This window comes from Xyrauchen texanus, chromosome 47 (genome assembly GCF_025860055.1).
Source record: "Xyrauchen texanus isolate HMW12.3.18 chromosome 47, RBS_HiC_50CHRs, whole genome shotgun sequence".
Lineage (NCBI taxonomy): Eukaryota > Metazoa > Chordata > Actinopteri > Cypriniformes > Catostomidae > Xyrauchen > Xyrauchen texanus.
The window spans coordinates 21798793-21820063 of NC_068322.1; the positions used below are offsets into that span (position 1 = coordinate 21798793).

Genomic DNA, 21271 nt, shown 5'->3' on the forward strand with positions numbered 1-21271 from the left:
CTCAATGTACTAATCGGATATTGCAATAAATATACATTTTTGGAAAATATCATGAATATAATTATTTCATATCGACCAGCCCTACTGTGTACTTGTAGCCATTATGCAGCATCCAATTTGTGACTGCCGTGTAAACAGACTAGGACTATATGAATCATCCATTGGAGGGAGGAAGAAGAGGAGGAAGAGAGAGAATGAATCACTCATTGCACACTCTCACTATAATCTCCTTTGTTAACCATATTTTAATAATTTATTTTGGCCTATTTAAGTTTTAAATTGAAGGGTCACATTACTCAAATATGTCTTCAAAGCAAATCTGTTCAATAAAAGCATATCTTTCTGTTACCATTATAATTATGCTTATCATAAGAAGCCCAATAAATTTTTTCAACATTGTTTATCCTCTGGAACCATTCCAATTATCAAAATATATTAATATAATTTATTAAATGTCCATTTATATCTGATCAACTGTGAAAGATGCATGATCAATATGTGTAGTAATTTATGGACTTAAGAGCGGTCAATACAAGTGTTTTTACATGCTACTTACATAAAGGTGCTTTTGTGAAACTTGCTGTAGTAAGTACAATTTAAGTGTTACTAATGTTCAAATAGCTTTGGTAAACCCAGTCCAAGCATCACCCACTCTGCGCGGGACTGCACGAATGTCTGTTTGGTTCTTTCTCCTGAATAAATAAAATTCCTACATAAACACTGCAGTGTCCGGATCCTAATAATAACTTAGTGCTGATTTGCCAAAAGATGACAAAGGATTTCTTTGTTGATTTATCTAAATCATCCACATCCATTTCTTGTATTGATGAAGCTGCTGGCTCTGCGTTCTATCATTGTGATAGTGACTCGCTGTTTATGGTCATTTTGCCTTTATTCTCAAAATATTCTGAATTTAATTTCATAATGCTATGACTTCATTCTCATTATCTCTCTCTCAATTCTTTTTCTCCAGAGGCAACACTTGATAATTATTAGAAAAAATGTGTTTTTGCTTGCTAGCTAACAATTAGCATCCTCGACCACCAGGTGCCACTATCAGTGAGCATCTTCTGCTTAAGGTGACAGATGACAGCTTTTATCTCTTTATTTTTATTGTTGTAAAATACAAAGGAATATTTTGCAAATCATAATCAAGGAAAGAGACATATATAATGTTTGAGAGTCTACCAATACTTGAGATCCCAAAATGAAATGAGTATACCTCAGGTTACTATGTATATGGCATTCTTTGTGAAGTGTGACAACGGGAGTTGTTTCTGGTTGTTTGATGACATTAACCGCCAGGAATATCTATGCTTCTGAGCCCCTAAAGGGTCAAGGTAGAACTAATGGTTTATAACCACCATACTTATATTTATGAATACTAAACTTTGCCAACAAAAGCAGAAAATTAATCCAATAATATTCCTTATGAAGAGACATGTCATAGCTAAAAAACGAATAAAACATTTTCAAAACAATGTTGAAAGCTGGGAATGATATGATCTCTAACTGGGAAAAGTGTAGCCCCACATTTTGGGATATATTTTCCAGAAGTAGGCTACAAATAAAATGATAAAACTTTAATGTATTTTTTAATTCAAGAGAGTAATAGAGCATTGCAATCTGTGGTAATTTGTTATTCCAATACATTTCTTCTAATAATCCCATTATGCACAAGTTTAATATTTTCTCCATAATGAATTAGCACAGCTAAATACGTTTCCTCATAGATCAATAACGTGAAACGTCAATAACGTGAAACGACAGTGTAAAAGCAGTATAGGCCTACACACCTATGGCGGGCCGGAAGGTCCAAAAATAGGACTAATGATTTGTCGTAGGAAGTCACTATACTATAGCCACTAGCTACTGACTTTCCCACTGATAGGCCAGCGGTGGATCTGTATACGTACCCTCCACACAGCGGGCGACCCATTCTCCTCACACAGCGGGCGACTCACTCTCCTCACACAGCGGGCGACCCACTCTCCTCACACAGCGGGCGACTCATGTTCCTCAGCTAGCGACTCACTCTCCTCACACAGCGGGCGACCCACTCTCCTCACACAGCGGGCGACCCACTCTCCTCACACAGCGGGCGACTCACTCTCCTCACACAGCGAGCGACTCACTCTCCTCACACAGCGGGCGACCCACTCTCCTCACACAGCGAGCGACTCACTCTCCTCACACAGCGAGCGACTCACTCTCCTCACACAGCGGGCGACCCATTCTCCTCACACAGCGGGCGACCCATTCTCCTCACACAGCGAGCGACTCACTCTCCTCACACAGCGGGCGACTCACGTTCCTCAGCAAGCGACTCACTCTCCTCACACAGCGGGCGACTCATGTTCCTCAGCAAGCGACTCACTCTCCTCACACAGGGGGCGACTCATGTTCCTCAGCAAGCGACTCACTCTCCTCACACAGGGGGCGACTCATGTTCCTCAGCAAGCGACTCACTCTCCTCACACAGCGGGCGACTCATGTTCCTCAGCAAGCGACTCACTCTCCTCACACAGGGGGCGACTCATGTTCCTCAGCAAGCGACTCACTCTCCTCACACAGCGGGCGACTCATGTTCCTCAGCAAGCGACTCACTCTCCTCACACAGGGGGCGACTCATGTTCCTCAGCAAGCGACTCACTCTCCTGAAGCTGCGTACACACTGCCAGCGACTTTATCGCTGCAGGTCGCTAGTGGGTGTTCCCACTACTGGTTGCCTAGTAACGTATATAAATGACATTCACGGATGTCATTCCATTGCTGTTGACAGCGAATCTCTTTTCTTGCCACTAAAAACAAACATTTTGGAGGGAAAAGACTAAATATATATGGGATCAGTACATAAAATGCTTTATATCAAAGATGAATGAGAAACAAGTCGTGCTGTTTGCCAGAGTGGCTGTTTATCTGCGGCGAAAATGCAAATGTCGGTCTGTCTGGGTCCATAAAATCCCCGCGATCTCAGATACACCTTTCCACGCAGTATTTTTCTTTAAAATGTCCTTGTACGTGGGAAGAGACATATCATAGAGCACTGGAAAATTTCTAACAGCAAGAATTAGCCTTTCATCCATCTTTCCGTTACTGCAGGAGAGAGAGAGAGAAGGACCACGTGAGCTCTCCCGTCGTCTCTCCTATTGGCTGTCGCTTCCGTTAGTCGCTCCAAAGTTGAACTTTTCTCAACTTTGTCGCGTCGCTGGACACGCCCACATCTAGCGCCAACGGTCGCGACAGCTTGTGTCGCCGGAAGTCGCTGTGCTTGCACTGAAAATGAATGGTATTGCGTCGCTGTCGCGCGCGATGTCGCCGGCAGTGTGTACGCACCTTTACAATTCAGTTATTGCACCACCACAGTATTTGCAAAGGGTATGATTTTATTATAATATTAGGCCAATGTACATGACTCTGCGTAAGGAGAGTGAGTCGCCCGCTGCTTAAAGGTGCGTACACGCTGCCAGCGACATCGCGCGCGACAGCGACTCAATACCATTAATTTTCAATGCGAGCACAGCGACTTCCGGCGACACGAGCTGTCGCGACCATTGGCGCTAGATGTGGGCGTGTCCAGCGACGCGACAAAGTTGAGAAAAGTTCAACTTTGGAGCGACTAACGGAAGCGACAGCCAATAGGAGAGACAACGGGAGAGCTCACGTGATCCTTCTCTCTCTCAGCTCCTGCAGTAAGGGAAAGATGGATGAAAGGCTAATTCTTGCTGTTAGAAATTTTCCAGTGCTCTATGATATGTCTCTTCCCACGTACAAGGACATTTTAAAGAAAAATACTGCGTGTAAAGGTGTATCTGAGATCGCAGGGATTTTATGGACCCAGACCCACTGGCGACCTGCAGCGACAAAGTCACTGGCAGTGTGTACGCAGCTTTAAGTGTTACATGTGTGTTGTAAACGTCATATATATATATATGTGGCAATAGTACAGGTGTTTCAGAGACATTATATATCAACAGAATCATCTCTTCATGTACATTTCAACAGTATAAATACAGTCCCACATAGAAACATCCTCCACTTACATCAAGCAAACAATAACATTGACAAAACAAAAAGCAGTAGTAACAATGAGCCGATCTAAACCAATGGAACAAAAAAAACCTTAACAGTATGTTAGTGGACTGATTTGATGGGGCTCTGCACTGGATGAGGTTGATCTGATGAAATGAAAGCGGCACCATGCAGAAACACGTGTGCTTTTACAATCTGAAAGCACTGATGAAACAGAATGCACAGAGAACCAAGAGACAGAAATGACAGTCTACAGAAGCTTTAGCAGGACACTGAATTGTGTAGAACTCTATTGGAGGGTCTGAGACAAGACTAGCTCAGATGATGGGCTTAGATTTAGATCATATAAGATGGTTTGATTAGTGAGGTGCTTGTAGGTCTGTTCTATTAGATGGGCAGCTGGAACTTGACATCAACCTGGGCCTCTTTGGCCAATGACACAATTTCAGAAAGCTTCACAACAGAGACAAAAAGAGAAAGATGGTAATTAAGATCAGAATCAACCTAAAATGATTGCCATTGCATTTTTTTTTTACCTTTATAAAAGGCAATTTCACCCCAACTGTCATCTTTCATGTCAAATGATATACATTAAGTCACTATATGGCTTTTACCAACCAAATTGACTATCAACAAAAATATTTTTCCCACTGCAGAGAAAACAATCTGCATCAGAGGTGGCATTTAGATATTCAAGAAATTTTATATGCAAAACAAGCATTAAAAAGCCACTTTAAAATAGACATCTGTAAAGCTTTTGTGGATTTTATAAATTATCCTTAAAATAGAATAATCTGAAAAGTGACACTTCCATTTGATTCACATTGGTATCAAAATAGGTAAAACACATTGAAAAGTTACATACACCATTGTTTTTGTAAATATCACATTTGTTAACTGTATGGTTTGTGTTTTTGTCTATTATTTTAAAACAATTATTTGATAAAACCATTCAACATGAATGCCCCATGAAGTTATATTTATGGAAATTAACTTAAATACATAATGAGTACTTGAGTTTAAACATTCATTTAACTCGTGTCTGCAAGTTAAACTTTGGGGGATGGTTTACACAGAGCAAATAGCCCAAAATAAAGAGAACTTGTCTCCATTTTGAGTTAAAGCAGCTGCCAGCAGCAGTCCTTACATTAATTCGTATTGAGAAACAAAATATTTTTCTATTTAACTTGTAATTATCAATTAAAGTGCCCCTATTATGGATTTTTGAAAAATACCATTCATGCAGTGTGTAATGTAGCTGTATGTGAATGAACACAGTATGCAAAGTTGTAAAGCTAAAAGTGCTTCATAAATAGTCTATTCAAAGTCGACTCTGAACCGCTCAAAAAAGTCTTTGGACTTCAAATCTATTTTCGTGAGGTTCACACATCACAACTTATTGCATTTGCATAATGCTCACCTACACAGCTTGGGCCCCTAAATAGTGACCATTTTACTCAATCTTAGTGCCTCGAAGTATAGATCTAAGCCAAAACATTGACTTGACATTAGGGGATGGATGTGGTGGGTGACTTCTTCCAGTACAACCTCCTGACGGGATGCGGGGGCCTCAGGAACTGCAACACCACCACAATCCATTGCAGGAATAGGACCATCCCAGTCCACTCCAAAGTTAGTGAAATCCATCTGTTACAACCAAATAAAATAAGGAGGGAAGGAGTTTAGTTTGGAATAACTACTGTTAAAAAGGAACCAAATCGTTACACATTTTTATCTCACACACACACACACACACACACACACACAGCACATTCTCAGGCACACCCCGTAGTGCCGAGTACCTAAACCCCCTTAGCAGTTCCAAAATAAAATGCAAGTTTCCATAATATAAACACAAAGCAAACAAACTGTAATTTATTAATAACTAATAATTCTTCTATGTAATTTAGATCTTCAGCAGCATTTAGAATGGTTGCCAAGCAACACAGTGGCACAGTATGCTGATGTAATTGTCACAGGTGTGACTGATGGCTCAATGGCTTCGATCACAGATCAGCCAATCAATATCAAGGACCAGAATTCTGTGTCATAAGATATTAAAAAAAAAAAACAACCACACACATTACTTTTTTTTTTTTTTTTTAAGTGTGATGGTTTCAGTTTGTTAAAGGGGTGGTTGATTGTGATTTCACTTTTCTAACTTTAGTTAGTGTGAAATGTTGCTGTTTGAGCATAAACATCTGCAAAGTTACAATGCTCAAAGTTCAAAGCAAAGGAAGATATTTGCTTTTAAGAAAAGGACTACAACAAACGGCTGGTAGGGACTACACAACATTCCTCCCGTGTTAGTGACATCACTAACCCTAAACCCTAACCAGGACATAGTTCTAAAAGGTCAGTTCACCCAAAAATCTGACATGCGTTCGGAGACGTGAGTGAAGCATGACTTCCTTTCTTCTGTGGAAGACAAGATATTATGTTTTATTTGCCCAAACATTTTAAGTTCATGGTAAGCAAAACTGTTAGGTTACTAACATTTTTCTACATATTTTCTTCTATGTTCAACAGAAGACAAAAAGTCATACAGGTTTGAAATAACATGAGGTGTGAGTAAATTATGACAATATTCATCTTTGGGTGAACTGTCCCTTTAAGGGTTTATTTTAGTTTATTTTAACATGGAGATTTATTTTTTATGAGGATAAATTGCATTTAACAATGTTATTAAATTATTTCAAATTACTATTTACTACTTACCGTTTGTTCAGTAACAAAGCATTGAGTGCCAGTCACAATTATGAGATTATTAAAACGTTATCATCCAACAGGGTGGAAAATAAGCTTTTCAAATAACGCAAATCCATATTTACATAGTATAATAGTAGTAAATTGATCTCACATGTCACAAATCACATCTACTGTCCTGCAACAGAACAATAACCAGGTGGTCACACTAATCCAAAACCTGCCTAATTATCTAATGTTGTTTTCATCCAACTTACTGGATCAGCTGGAGCATCTGTATTCAACAGTTGACCTGAAACCCACAACTGTTGCGGAGATTTGTTGCCTTCTGATGAGAGGGGATGTCGGTCCCACACCTATAGGGTGAGAATTGTCACAAATAAATGGAAAGATTCACAAAAAAAAAAAAAAGGATCAAATTCATAAATAAATAAAACCCATTTATAAATATTTGTTTTTATTTTCAAATCTCATTTTATGTCACAAACACAACTCTGGCTGCCATTCATTTGCAAATCCACGCATGCATCTGTGGATTTTAAAACACTTCAAGTCAAAGTGCAGACAACGTGCAGACAACTCCACAAATAAGTGGACTCCACCCACCATTTACTCAAGCCAATCAAATAAAGGCCACATTGAGCTGACCAGCCGTAGCAGGTTTTTGCTACAACAAATTAGGCTTATACGGAAGCGTATTGCACTCACTTGAGGAAATAAAATCTGTTTTTCTGAATTAACGAGTTAATTATCTCAGAATTATGAGATATTAATTCATAAAAACAGAGAAAAAATGTTTTAAGAAATATATATCTCATAATTCTGAGATAATTAACTCATTAATTCAGAAAAACAGTAGATTTTTTTTTCTTCAAGTGAATGCAATACGCTTCCGTAGGCTTACACTCAGGGTGGGAACAGATTCCTTTTGTACCCCTAAAAGGAGCTGAAATCTATGGACACTTTGTTCAAACTGAGCTGAGCTGTTGTTTGTGTGGTTAAAACACCCTGTTTCCAAAAGACTACTGTAGTTTAAGGCTTCATTATCTTGATTCACTGATTACGATGAAAATATAAACTCAGGATTATACACAAATTTATCACAGATCCCGAGCATCATGATCAGTAAAGCCTTCTCGCGTGGTTCCTCGTTTCTACGGCATTTTCAAAGGCTCATAAAATACTGTGGCTTGGCTTGATAGATAGTCTAATGGTCTAATTCTAAACGAAATCCAAACATCTTTTTCTGTACCAATTTAATGGGCCTAATAAATCTCATTTTATTTATTTGTGAATATGATTTAATTTTTGTGAAACTCTTTAAATTTATTTGTGGATCTTAATCCATTAATTTAGAATATTGCAACAATTCTGACCCCATACACACCTGTCTGAACAGGTCAAGGTCCATATTCAGTCTCGGCACCATGACAGTGTAGACAGATTAGGCGTTTTTCATTGTCTGGGTCCAGTGCTCCAATATCCTGCAGATACTGGAAAGCTGCACAATAATTTGATGTGACCGCACACCAGACATCCCGCCACAGACGCTCAATTCTTTGGTTGTGGACACTTCTTCCAGTAATATAGCTGGTCTTCCCTAAGTTGTAAACAGAAGGAATAAAGAAAACAAACAGTCCATATTACAACAAGAAATGGTCTAATAGCGTGTATAAATATGCACACTACCAGATGAACATTTGGCTACAAACATCTTCCAACGTCATTGTAAACTTCTCAGTGGTCCTCAGCCTTTTTTTGGGGCCAGCTTTTCCCCTTCCATTACCCCCATTGTATAAATTGAGAGGCAAAATGCATGTTACCTGGTCCACGAAGAGGATGCTCCAACATATCTTGCCACATCAACATTCTCACCACCCTTATCACTCCTCACTCTGCTTGGCAAACCAAACTGCTCAACAGCTTCCAAAAATGCCTCCAAAACTGTTGCGGCCTGGTTGTTGGTGGAAGCCTTCAAATACATTATTTTACGGCTGAATCCATCTATACCCCCGTGTATGACGATGCGCCACCTTATTGGAAGCACAGTTTTAACTGTTGAGCACACTTTCTATGTACAATTATAAAAATTACATGTCGGGCACCAAATTCAAAGTCACTGTAAACACTGTTTTTTTTTTAGTAAAAATGTCTACCTACTTGATCAGTCTGTGGTTTCCACCAATGTGCCAAAGAGACAAAGGTGAAGGAACTGAATATACCCTTCTATGAACGAAATTAAGGTGCAATCCACGCAGTAGGGTGCCCACTGGATCCACAGCCTTCAGAGTTTCCCGAACTGTAGATCGTGTAACTCTATAAGAGTGGAGAGGACAACTGTTAGCATCAGCACTTCAAGTTTGTACTGTAACTTAATCTTTACCTTCACTTTTTAATAACAAAATGTGTCAGGATAACAAAGTATAGTGTTCTGTAGGCTTCAGTTCTCTATACATTCTCTTAAACCAATTTAAAAACTGCAGCCTGGAATGGGAAGGGTTAGGGGTCCATGGAACAATAGGGAGAAAGTAAAAAAAAAAAAAAAAGAAAAAAAAAAAAAATTAGGGTATGTCAAAGTAACAGGTGAACACTCATTACATTGGAATAGATGCACTTTAAAGGACTTCCTAAGTCATCCAGCCATTCACTGCCATTATCAACCTTGTAAGAGACAGGACATTTTTTTTAATATAACTATGATTGTGTCTGAAAGAAGAATATCATATACACCTAGGATGACTTCAGTGTGAGTAAATCATGGGCTAATTTTTATTTTTTGGTGAACTATCCATTTAACTTATTAATTGAATAGTTTCTCCATCACCTTTAGTTTGCTCACATGGTTTGGAAGACATCATTACACGAATACATTATAACATATCCTATTACCAGTTGCCAAGAAGCGAAGAGTTATCATTAGGCGTTCACCGGGTGAAATCGAATCTCTGAAATTTGTAGTTAGCCTTTGAATGATTGGTGTCACCATCTGAAGGTGCTGAAACCCACAGCCTCTTTAGTTTTACTCGACATTAGGAATAGTAAAATTTTGATTCCGTTTACAGGATCATCCATTGATTCCCTACAGTCAGGCTTGACGATCTCTGACTCGAAGTTTGTTGGGACAGTGTGAACATGACAGTTTTTTTTTCATAAAATTTTAAAATCCAACATCAAACTTGTTTGTTGGCATCTGTCTGTGTGGTGTGAATTGGCCTTAATTCATTAGGAAATGTTAATAACTTGTGGGCATAATGATAATGGCTGTAAGGACAAAGAACTACACGATCCAAATATATTAGTTCAATATATCAAAGCTAAAAAAAACACAGAATATCTTAATGCCTGTACTCTTAAGATATCCAGATACCATGGCATATCCTGAATTTGGACAACGTTGAATGAAGTCGCTAACAACTTTTCTCAAGTCTTCAGCAGAAATCTGGCTGTATGTTTGCTTCACAGAAAGCCCATATTCCTTCAATCTTCTCTTCACCGTGCTTAAACTCACATGCAACAGACGGGATATCTCAGGAACAGTAAAGTCTAGCTCAAGGAGGTATTCAAGCTGATCCATGGTGATGTTACAGGCAGGCCGTCCCTTCTCACCAGTTTGTTTAAGAACTAGAGCTTCGTAACCATGACTTGTTGTATCCCTTGTTGATGCAAGTAGCTCCTGTAACTTCTCCAAAACATTGTCTAAGTTTCCAAATGATGAACGGTCAGCACATTTCCCAAGTAGACTGACCACATTCTCTATTTGGTAGAGTATACTATCCACATCATCGTCTGAAACAGGGCCTTCAATTCTCTGCCCTAAAGATATGAGGAATTCTGCAATGTGGGCTGCAACGTCTTGAGACAGTCCAGTCCTGCAGTACAGTTAAACAGCAAATGTAAATTTACATTTTTTTTTTTTTTGGACAAAGACATGTGAATTAGTTACCTGCTAGCTATATATTGAGAAGCAAAACCAGAGGATTTAAACTTTAAAATTTGTTCAAAAAATATTTGTAATAGAAATCTGAAGTTGATTGTTGACATTTGCATTTGGAGAAAGACAAACCTGTATTCCGATTTGAAGCTGCAGACAACACTTTCTTTTTAGAGCAGCTTTACATCCAAATTGAACATCAAAATTGTTTGCATCATTAATAATTTTCCTGTTTAAAGCACGTTTTATGGGTAACGTTAATCGCTCTAGTGCCTGGTTAAAAATCAGACATCACTTTATTAAACAAGTAGTTTGAACTACGTTCATTTATTTTAACTTAAATGTTACATACCGTTATACTAGTATAACCGAAGCTATTGATTGTGAAATTACCGGTACACAGAACTCGTTATTGTTTTTTTTTTTTTTTTGGTGTTGTTGTTGTTAGCTTAGATAGTAACTTAGCATAGCATACAGCTAACGTTATCCAAAATGAATGGACTACATTTTATTCACCATCTACAATAATTCTTTGATAAAAACTTAAATGACAAATATGATACAAGCATAATTTTGACTACTGGCTTCTACAGGCTACTCTTTGATTAAGGTAAGTCCCTAGTATGTCTGGTCATCCCAAAACAACAATTCTGCAGATAAAAATGTGCTAATGTTATTATCGCCCATCTATAACTTACATTTGTTTAGGAGTAAATATTGTATAATTTTGTTGGTCGCTAGCGCTACTCAAAATTAGGAAAGCAAGAAAAGTAAAAGTGCCAAATTGCAGTAAAATAGTTCATTCAGTACATGACCAACTCTCTTACCGTTCAGACATGATGCAGGAAATTGTTATCTGTTGTAGGTGGAGATGCCTGCTGACTGTATGACATAAAACGACTAAAGAGTTCAAAAAGAGGACCAAACATGTAAGCGTTTTAAAGGTAGTGCGGTGATGAGTGAATGCAGGTGCTGCTGATCAGAACTCAGGTGATTGTGAATGTGAACAAGTGGATGGGGTGTAAATCTGGTGCTGAGGGTGTGGCTGACTCTGACGACACCAAAGAGCAAGTAATACCAGATTAATGGCAAAATTAATCAATTTATTGAGAAACTTCATAAATGTTCAATTTGTTTCTTGCAACAACTAATACTTTGAGGATGAACAGAGAAATTTGGCAATGAATTACATATAGATCACACAGGTTCAAATTAAATTTTGCCAAAACCAGCCGATCCATGAACTGCCTCTATAATTATTTCAAAAAGGTCATCCTCAGAAGAACTACCTCTAGGTAGGTACAGCACAGTAGAACAAGTAGAGGCATAGGGAAACCGTTTCAATTCACCCTCTTGGTCATAGAATTGAATTTCAGGCTGCTGTGGAAATCCAAGGGGTGGCACAGCATCTGCTCCAGTTACAAATGTAAGGAGGTCTTCAAAGGTCAGCTGCACCCGTTTTTCTGTACATTACAAGTTACATCACAAAAATACAGTTTAATTGCTCAGTAGTTTCTTTCCAAGAGTAATCTATTAATGTACTAAATGTTAATTAGGCCTAAACACAAAGAATTGCCAAATGTATTGCCTATTATTTGTAATGTTATATGCCATAGTGCACTAATACTTCACGATCTGACTATACAGTCCCTGAAAATAAGTCAATCCTAATGTTTACAAGTTATAGGAACCCCAGTTATACACAAACAAGCAAACAAACAAATTACAATATTTGAAGGCTCGCTTGTTTGTTCATTAATAATAAAATTGCATGTGTTAAACGGATAGTTCACCCAAAATGCACATTCTGTCATTATTTAGTCAGACATGCATTTTCCAAACCCATAAAACGTTCATTCATCAACGACAAAAAAAAAAAAAAAACATTTTTAATATTCTCTCATGCTTTATACAAGCTCAAACGTGCATTCACATTTTGTAGAGCATTTGGAACATGACAGTGAGTAAATGACAACTGAATTTTTATTTTGTTGGTGAAGTATCCTTGAAGATAGCTAAAAACTATGTCTTGTAAAAGTACCTTCAATTGAACTGAGAAGACACTCCCAAGAAAACATTGTGTCCTCCTCCGCTTCCCGCCTGTTGGAACCCTCCTCACTCCAGACAACTTTAAAAAGAGCTCGGAATGACAACCTTGTAAGTTGTCCCTCTTTGTGGGTAAATAGTGGCCTGAAGGCATTCCAGTGCCTTTCCACCGTCTCCCACAGCTGGCCACAAGAGTTGAGCCCTTGTTTAAACTGCGTTATCATGTTCGATGATCTGGTAGTTAAAACGGCACTGTAAAAATGTTTCCTCAGTAATTTCCACTCAAAAGAAAAAAGTTTTTTTCAGCAAAATATTTTTTTTTTCAATAGACGTTACACCTAGATTTACCCAACAATAAGGAAGCAAAGATTTGTCACTGCGTGTTTCATTGTGTCTTAAAAAAACATGACATTTAAACTATGTAATTGATAATAATACCTGTGAAAAATGAAGTGCTTCACAATCTGTCCATAAATTTGGGGAAGGCATTCAAGGTTAGCGTTGTATATCTGTGGCACTCCACATTCAGCGATCCATTCCCCAAGATCTTGTTTAAGCTTCACCAAATCATCTTCTGTGCTGCACTGCTTAATCTTTTGTAATAAATGAGAACAAGTTGTTCAAAGCAGATATTCCAAACAGAGAAATATCATTTTAAAACAAACTTTTAACCTCTGGGGGACATGGTGAATAGGCTAAAGTCCCAAAAAGTTGGTGTGTTCCTTTAAGGGATAAGATTATTGACTACAGGGGGACTTTAACTAAAATGGTGAATACCTTTTGGACATTTTCCTGCACCTCCCTGTCTGGCAACACCTCAAACTGGAAGTTCTGTACATCTGCATCTTGACCGCACATTAGCAAATACAATGCTGGGTCCAGTGCTTTAAGGCCTGGTCCTCCATGAATCAGAGACCAGGCAGTCAGTTTCCCTGCAGTATAGTACCTGCCCTGCTCTAAAGATGACTGGTCATATGTAAAAAAGAGGTTTCCTTCCTGTCCCTCAAAAACTCCTAAGGATGATCGGACCTCCTTCATCAAAAGCCTATAACAAATTAAATAAATAGTTGTGATAGTAATAATCAAACAACAACATAAGTTATTTAACAATTCTCTTACACCTTGTACTGTCTTAAAAAAAAAAAAAAAAACAGACATCAGAAATCTGTTTCATTTTAAATGCACAAAGCAGGCATTTGATGGTGACAGAGAGGATTTACAATGCTATAGCCCGAGATATTCATAAATTCCTGGCCCTCCTTAAGCATAACAGTTTGGATTTCTATGAAGTATTAAAACTTTATAATAAAATTCCATTTGTAACATTAACTAAGGTCAAATCAAGTCAAGTCACCTTCATTTAAATAGCGCTTCTTAACAATATAGATTGTTTCAAAGCAGCTTTACAGTGATTATAGGAAATTAAAGTAACAGATTGTTTAGGCTTTACAGCAGCTCTAGAATAAAGTTATTGTCCAGATAAAGTTAGTTTTGATTAATTCACTTCCATTACAAAGATCATTAATTATTAACTTAGGGGCCGTTTACACGACACCGTTCTAACAGAAAACCCTTAATGCGATCTGGCCGCTCATTTACACAAAACAATTATTATTTTAATTATTTAATAATAATTATTATTATAATTATTATAAATAACGACTTTATACTGGTTCAAAATAAATTTACATTTACAAAACACAAATTAAACACTTTACTGAAGTATTTAGTTATTGCACCACCACAGTATTTGCAAAGGGTATGATTTTATTATAATATTAGGCCAATGTACATGACTCTCTGCGTAAGGAGAGTGAGTCGCTCGCTGTGTGAGGAAAGTGAGTCGCCCGCTGTGTGAGGAAAGTGAGTCGCCCGCTGTGTGAGGAGAGTGAGTCGCTCGCTGAGGAACATGAGTCGCCCGTTGTGTGAGTCGCTTGCTGAGGAACATGAGTCGCTCGCTGAGGAGAATGAGTCGCTCGCTGAGGAAAGTGAGTCGCTCGCTGAGGAGAATGGGTCGCCCGCTGTGTGAGGAGCGTGAGTCGCCCGCTGTGTGAGGAGAATGAGTCGCTCGCTGAGGAGAATAGGTCGCCCGCTGTGTGAGGAAAGTGAGTCGCTCGCTGTGTGAGGAGGGTACGTATACAGATCCACCGCTGGCCTATCAGTGGGAAAGTCAGTAGCTAGTGGCTATAGTATAGTGACTTCCTACGACAAATCATTAGTCCTATTTTTGGACCTTCCGGCCCGCCATACACCCCAGGTGCCCCATTCCATTAACATACCACATGGAGAGAAACATTTTACCTATATTAAAGTATGACATGTTGACATTCAAATAAATATTGTGTACCCAATACTGAATTATATAGACCACAATTCAACACTGCAGTAACCATAAGAGAGAGAGAGAGAGAGAGAGAGAGAGAGAGAGAGAGAGAGAGAGAGAGAGAGAGAGAATCAAACGCAACTGCCTCTGTTCAAAATAGAATAATAAATTCAAGGTGTGTGAACTGCCAATAAACTAGCCTTTAAACACATTTTTGTAAAGCAATGTATTTTCTTGCAACTTATTGCGAACATAATATTGCGCGCACAGAACATTTTTGTGCGCTCAAAATATAATCTTGCGTGCAGAATTGTGGCACAAATATAACCATAGCGCAGGGCCGGACTGGGACACAATTTCAGGCCGGGAAATCCTACACCCATCCAGGCCATCCTATGCACCAAAATAAAATTTAGAAACACGGACAACCTTGTATTTCATACAATATGTTAATTTTTTTCTTTTCTTATTTTGCTTCTACCTGTCATCTCACTCCCTGGCTGAATCTGATGTGTGATCATTGCACCACAGCTAGTGCTAGGTTGGCTGTCTCCATCTTCATTTGATGAAAAAAAAAAGGAAATTTGTCTTACCTTATTAAATGTATGCATCATCTTTCATGTCAAATTCATACATTTGATCAATAAATTCAGTTATAATAATAAGACACTATAGGGCTATTACCCATCAAATAAAAAAAAGTGCACTGCAATTACAACTGCAATAAATAATGTTATGAGATTGATGTTTTAAATAAATGTTTGAATATAAAAAAATGCAATACTTAAACATTAAACTAAACCGCCAATAGGTGGCGGCAAGTGACCGTCTTAATTAGTGAGTCATTCATACAAAAGATTTGTTCAAAACGCTGAATCATTCAGTAACAAAACACCACGCTGCTGTAGCTTTCCTTTGGAACTATTTTAGCCGGTGAAATGGAACAAAAACAGTTAATATGGTTTGTGTCTAAAATGTAAGTAACTTAATAATAAATATTAACTACGCTACTTGTTTATTGAACAATAAATTCAATGTAACATTTTCAATCGTGATAATATTCAGCAAAACAGCTCCCTTAGTTGTGTTATGTTAAACTAAATCATATGTTATAAATAAAAAAAACAACAACTAGAATTTTTACCTCAGTACATTTCTTCTGTGAGTTTTCTGTGTGCACTCATTTGTTTTGATTTCTCCACGAATGTAACGTTAGACGGGCGCTACCACTTACATTTGCTAGCAGTTCAATACTAAGTTAACGAAGAAAAAAGTACAGTATTTACAGATGAAACTGACCTGCACTTGAAGCCCTGAACAGGTCCGTAATTTTGCAACATTTTGCTGCTTCTTCTTGGAGTGCTTCCTTTTTTTTTTTGTCCTTTCCCTCTCTGCTCCACCTGGTCGTTTTCTCTCCATCATCGGATGCTGCTCGCATTTTCTGTTTAACCGTTTGTCTGAGGCGTAAAGTCGAATCGTAGCCTTGCCAGTCAAGACTAACAGATTCATGATTTTTTTTTTTTTTTTTATTGTTATTAATAATAATTGTATTGAATGACGAATTCAAAAATGATCACTGGTAAAGGTAGTAATATAAAATAATAATAATTTAAAAAAAAAAAAAAAAAAAACCCGCTGGCTGGCAGCAGGCCAACTTAGTCGCCAGGCCAGCGGGAATTGTCCCGGTGCTCCCGATGGCCACTCCGGGCCTGCCATAGCGTATCTGCGCTGTTTCATTCCGTCGCGCTCCATCTAGCTGCGTTTGAAAGCTCGTGCCAACAATGCACCTAAATAATGCTGTCTTTAGTAGGCAGTTCACCAAGTTTTGACACACTGCCAGACTGTTTGGCGTGATTCTTAGTGTTCGGAGCAGCACAACATGCGTAAATGAGTGCTGTTTTGTATCATGGGCGGGAACTCCAGTTCTCTCACGTGTGAAGGGCTTGGAAAAAGCTCTGCGCAGCTCTGGGAAACAGTGTTGGAGAAAGAGCAAAATGTGGATATTTAGGATTGCAGCTCTTACAATAGGTAAGATTTTTTTATTTGTGCTGTCAGTTCATAAATCTGACTCTGCTTCTTTTATATACATTGTGAAAATAAATGTTTTGCTAAGAACTGTCTTAAGTTGCTTCTATGGTTAAATTAAGATTTTAAACGTTTAAATGTTACATTACATATTTTTCAGATTAGTGCACTCTGCGTTCTTTAAAGCACCAATACATACATTATTTAGTAAAGGGACTAGAGAATAACAAGTTCTTTTTGGAACTTGATAAGGTTCTCATGTGGTATCAGGCTGTAAAACAATTTATGGTTGTAATTTGATTTATTTGTAAGAGTATTGATATTCTGCCTGCATTTAAATTATAAAAGCATGGGAAACTGTGTGTTAGGAAAGAAAGGTTCAGTTATGTTTTCCATTATTTGTTTGGAGTGTGATCAAATATAGTCTGTGGTTTAAAATCAGCATCCAACCTTATCTGTTTGTTTATATATTTATTGAGGAGGCACATTAGATAGTGTCACGTTTGGTGTTGTGTGCACATCATCTGGTTTTCTCCTTGCCACATTCAACTCTTCATTGGTTCAAAAGTCATTCCATGTGGCATTCATTTCAATAATTAGAAACAGACTCTATTGTAACACAGAAGCCAAAATAATTGAACCACATGAATAGTTCACACAAAGTTTCAACTGTTTCAGAAACAGTTAAGGGAATAAAAATGTTATCCATTTTATTGCAAATTTTTATGTAATGTTTATATAATGGATTTGTACATTTGGATAATATCTCTAAAATTACGCAACTCATGTATTTTGAATAATTAAGAGCACGGTCTTATTAATAAAATCAATATGACAGTTATGTGTCAAGCTTCTGTTGTAGAATCCCAGTCCAGCATCTTACATATATTTTCTCTCATAGTTACTGGTTTGTGTGTTCTGGCACAAAATCCAGATCAAAATGACAAGTGTACAGAAGGGAGCTGTTACCCCAGTACTGGCGATCTGCTGATCGGCAGAGCACATCGGCTTATTGCCTCCTCTACCTGTGGATTGGATGGCCCAGAGACATTCTGCATTGTGAGTCATCTGCAGGTAATGTAACATTGCTGTGACAAACTCCTTGTGCTATACAAGACAGACATGCTGTTAAGAATTACAATAAAATATCTCCAAATCATGTCTATTTGATTTACATTTACCAAGATACACAGACTGACTGATTGACTGATTGATTGATTGATTGATTGATTGAAGGACTTGTGTCAGTGAGGACATGACACTAATTTTTTTGTCTGAATCTAATGTTATTTGAAAATACATAAAAAAATGCAATTCACACTAACTTATTACTTAAATACACCTCTTTGATAAGCATTTTTTTCAACTACTGAATACAAAGTCATTTTCTAATTTTTCCTTGGGGCTTAAAATAAAAAAGAAATTCTAAGTGGTGTAACCATCTGGAGACATAAAAAAGATTCAAGGTTTTAGAATTCACCAGTTTCAACGAATTTACACTGTGATAAGTCTAGATATTCCCCATATAATATTTTTGATTTAAATGTATTTGAATGTTTTTCACTCATTTCATCCACCTCTTGTACGTTATGCATGCAAAATAAAACCACCAGTGATTTGATCATAGTCTTGTTGTTGTGGTGGGTATTACAACGTTCAGTTTCTCTGCCCACTCTTTAATTCACTGTTTGATGAACAATCAGATCTCTGTGTGCAGAATATGTAATGGGAGGGAGGATTGATGAAGGCCCCTCTCTCAGAAATGCTCCAGAACCCTTCAGGCCACTGTTTTGCCCTTTAAACGATCTGTGTGGCCTATCTTTTCCATTCCATGCATCAAATCATGTGAGAAGTCCCCCCCCCACACATTCCCGTTAACAACAGCAACCTCGGCTAGGATTACAGAATGATCAGAAAAGGCGCTGAATGTAATGCTTCAATACATCTAGCACACATAAGCTAATCTACTCATCTTAATTTGTAAATACAAGATCTTATAAAATTTTAAAGGAATAGTTAACCCAAAAATGAAAATTCTGTCATTATTTACTCACACTAATGTCATTCCAAACAACTTTGTCTTTCTTTCTGCTGTGGAAAACAAAATTAGGAATTTTGCAATGGGATGCACAACATAATGTGATGGAATGCAAACTATTCTGAAGGAACACAAAGCATATTGTGAGGAAACAAACTATGGCAAGGAAATGCAAAGCTCTTTGCAAAGGAGCGTAAATTATTGTGAGGGAACGCAAAGTGAATTGTAAGGAAACGCAAACTATTGCGCAGTCCTGCAAACTAGAACGCAAACTATTGCAAGGGAACACAAAAGTGTATTGTGAGGAAACATAAACTATTGCGAGGTAAAAAACGATTGCGAGGGAGCGCAAAGTGAAATGCGAGGAAACTCAGACTATTGCAAGGGAACGTGAAGCGTATTGTGGGGAAACGAAAACTATTGCAATGAAACGCAAACTATTGCAAAGGAATGCAAAGGGTATTACAAGGAAACTCGCATTAATGCGAGGGAACACAAAACTATTTCAGAAAACAAATTCCCTCCCTTTCCTGTTGTGGCACTGCAAAGATCCAGGATCTGTTTTGCAAATATTATTTTATACGGCAGTTATTCAGAAGTTATAAATTCAGCAAAAAAAGAAACATCTCTTTTTCAGGACAATGTATTTAAAAGGTACCGGTAAATTTGTAAAATCCAAATAACTTTTCAGATCTTTATTGTAAAGGGTTTAAACAATGTTTTCCATTCTTGTTCAATGAACCATAAACAATTAATGAACATACACCTGTGGAACAGTCGTTCAGACACTAACAGCTTACAGACGGTAGGCAATTATGGTCACAGTTATAGAAACTTAAGACACTTAAGAGAACTTTCTACTGACTCTGGAAAAACTCCAAAAGAAAGATGCCCAGGGTTCCCGCTCATCTGCGTGAATGTGCCTTAAGCATACTGTATGGAGGCATGAGGACTGCAGATGTGGCCAGGACAATAAATTGCAATGTCCGTACTGTAACACACCTAAGTAAGGTGTAGTAAGGACAGCTGATCGTCCTCGCAGTGGCAGACCATGTGTAACAACCCCTGCACAGGATCGGTACATCCACATATCACACCTGCGGGACAGGTACAGGATGGCAACAACAACTGCCCGAGTTACACCAGGAACGCTCAGTCTGTCCGCAATAGGCTGAGAGAGGCTGGACTGAGGGCTTGTAGGTCTGTTGTAAGGCAGGTCCTTACCAGACATCATCAGCAACAATGTCGCCTATGGGCACAAACCCACCTTCACTGGACCAGACTGGCATAAAGTGCTCTTCACTGATGAGCCGCGTTTTTTTCTCACCAGGGGTAATGGCCGAGTTAAAAACGAGTACACCGAGGCCTGTACTCTGGAGCGGGATCGATTTGGAGGTGGAGGGTCTGTCATGGTCTGGGGCAGTGTGTCACACATCATCGGACTGAACTTGTTGTCATTGCCGGCAAACTCAACACTGTGCCTTACAGGGAAGACATCCTCCTCCCTCATGTGGTACCCTTCCTGCATGCTCATCATGACATGACCCTCCAGCATGACAATACTACCAGCCATACTCATTCTGTGCATGATTTCCTGCAAGACATGATGGCCAGAAAAGAGCCCAGATCTCAATCCCATTAAGCACATCTGGGACCTGTTGGAGAGGAGGAGGGTGAGGGCTAGGGCCATTCCCCCCAGAAATTTCCAGCAACTTGCAAGTGCCTTGGTGGAAGAATAGTTTAACATCTCACAGCAAGAACTGGCAAATCTGGTGCAGTCCATGAGGAGGAGATGCACTGCAGTACTTAATGCAGCTGGTGGCCACACCAGATACTGAATGTAAATTTTGATTTTAACCCCGCCTTTGTTCAGGGACACATTATTCCATTCTGTTAGTCACATGTCTGTGAAAGTTCAGTTCAGTTTATGTCTTAGTTGTTGAATCTTTTTATGTTCATACAAATATTTACACGTTTAGTTTGCTGAAAGACGTTTCTTTTTTGCTGAGTTTATGTTAACACTTAATATGTTAATATGTGTGTGTGCATGTGAGTGTTCATGTGTGTGTTTGTTAGTGAGCGAGTAGTGGACCGTGCACATTCAGAACATCTTGAGTCCTACTGTCCACATTAATGTGTTTTTCACTCCGCCAGTCCACAAAAGACTCTA

The 21271-nt window shown here is 38.4% G+C and overlaps 2 protein-coding genes and 1 long non-coding RNA gene across 6 annotated transcripts in view; 1 reads left to right on the forward strand and 2 right to left on the reverse strand.

Annotated features, from left to right (window-relative positions):
• Window positions 1–4501: 4501 nt before the first annotated feature.
• LOC127639168 (uncharacterized) lies at window positions 4502–11671 on the reverse strand. Of its 3 annotated transcripts, none has more exons than XR_007969936.1 (6): window positions 11497–11671; window positions 10247–10607; window positions 8562–9054; window positions 8126–8338; window positions 6996–7094; window positions 4502–5679 (listed from the first exon to the last, which is right to left on the reverse strand). It is a non-coding gene; the product is annotated as an uncharacterized LOC127639168 (long non-coding RNA). The 3 variants fall into 3 exon arrangements; XR_007969935.1 differs by having other exon boundaries at window positions 4503–5679; window positions 8126–8771; window positions 8899–9054; XR_007969934.1 differs by having other exon boundaries at window positions 4503–5679; window positions 8126–9054.
• A 210-nt stretch (window positions 11672–11881) lies between these two features.
• LOC127638878 (G2/M phase-specific E3 ubiquitin-protein ligase-like) lies at window positions 11882–13753 on the reverse strand. Its single transcript, XM_052120601.1, has 4 exons — window positions 13493–13753; window positions 13154–13308; window positions 12711–12967; window positions 11882–12132 (listed from the first exon to the last, which is right to left on the reverse strand). The coding sequence occupies exons 1-4, from the start codon at window positions 13751–13753 to the stop codon at window positions 11882–11884; spliced, it is 924 nt and encodes a 307-aa protein (XP_051976561.1).
• Window positions 13754–16945: 3192 nt separating this feature from the next.
• lamb1b (laminin, beta 1b) overlaps window positions 16946–21271 on the forward strand; it is a 53420-nt gene continuing 49094 nt past the window's right edge. For both annotated transcript variants that reach the window (XM_052120681.1, XM_052120683.1), the window contains exons 1-2: window positions 16946–17066; window positions 17965–18137. In XM_052120681.1, coding sequence (XP_051976641.1) covers window positions 17033–17066; window positions 17965–18137 — 207 coding nt within the window. In that variant the 5' untranslated portion in view covers window positions 16946–17032. The remainder of the gene's footprint in view (window positions 17067–17964; window positions 18138–21271) is intronic.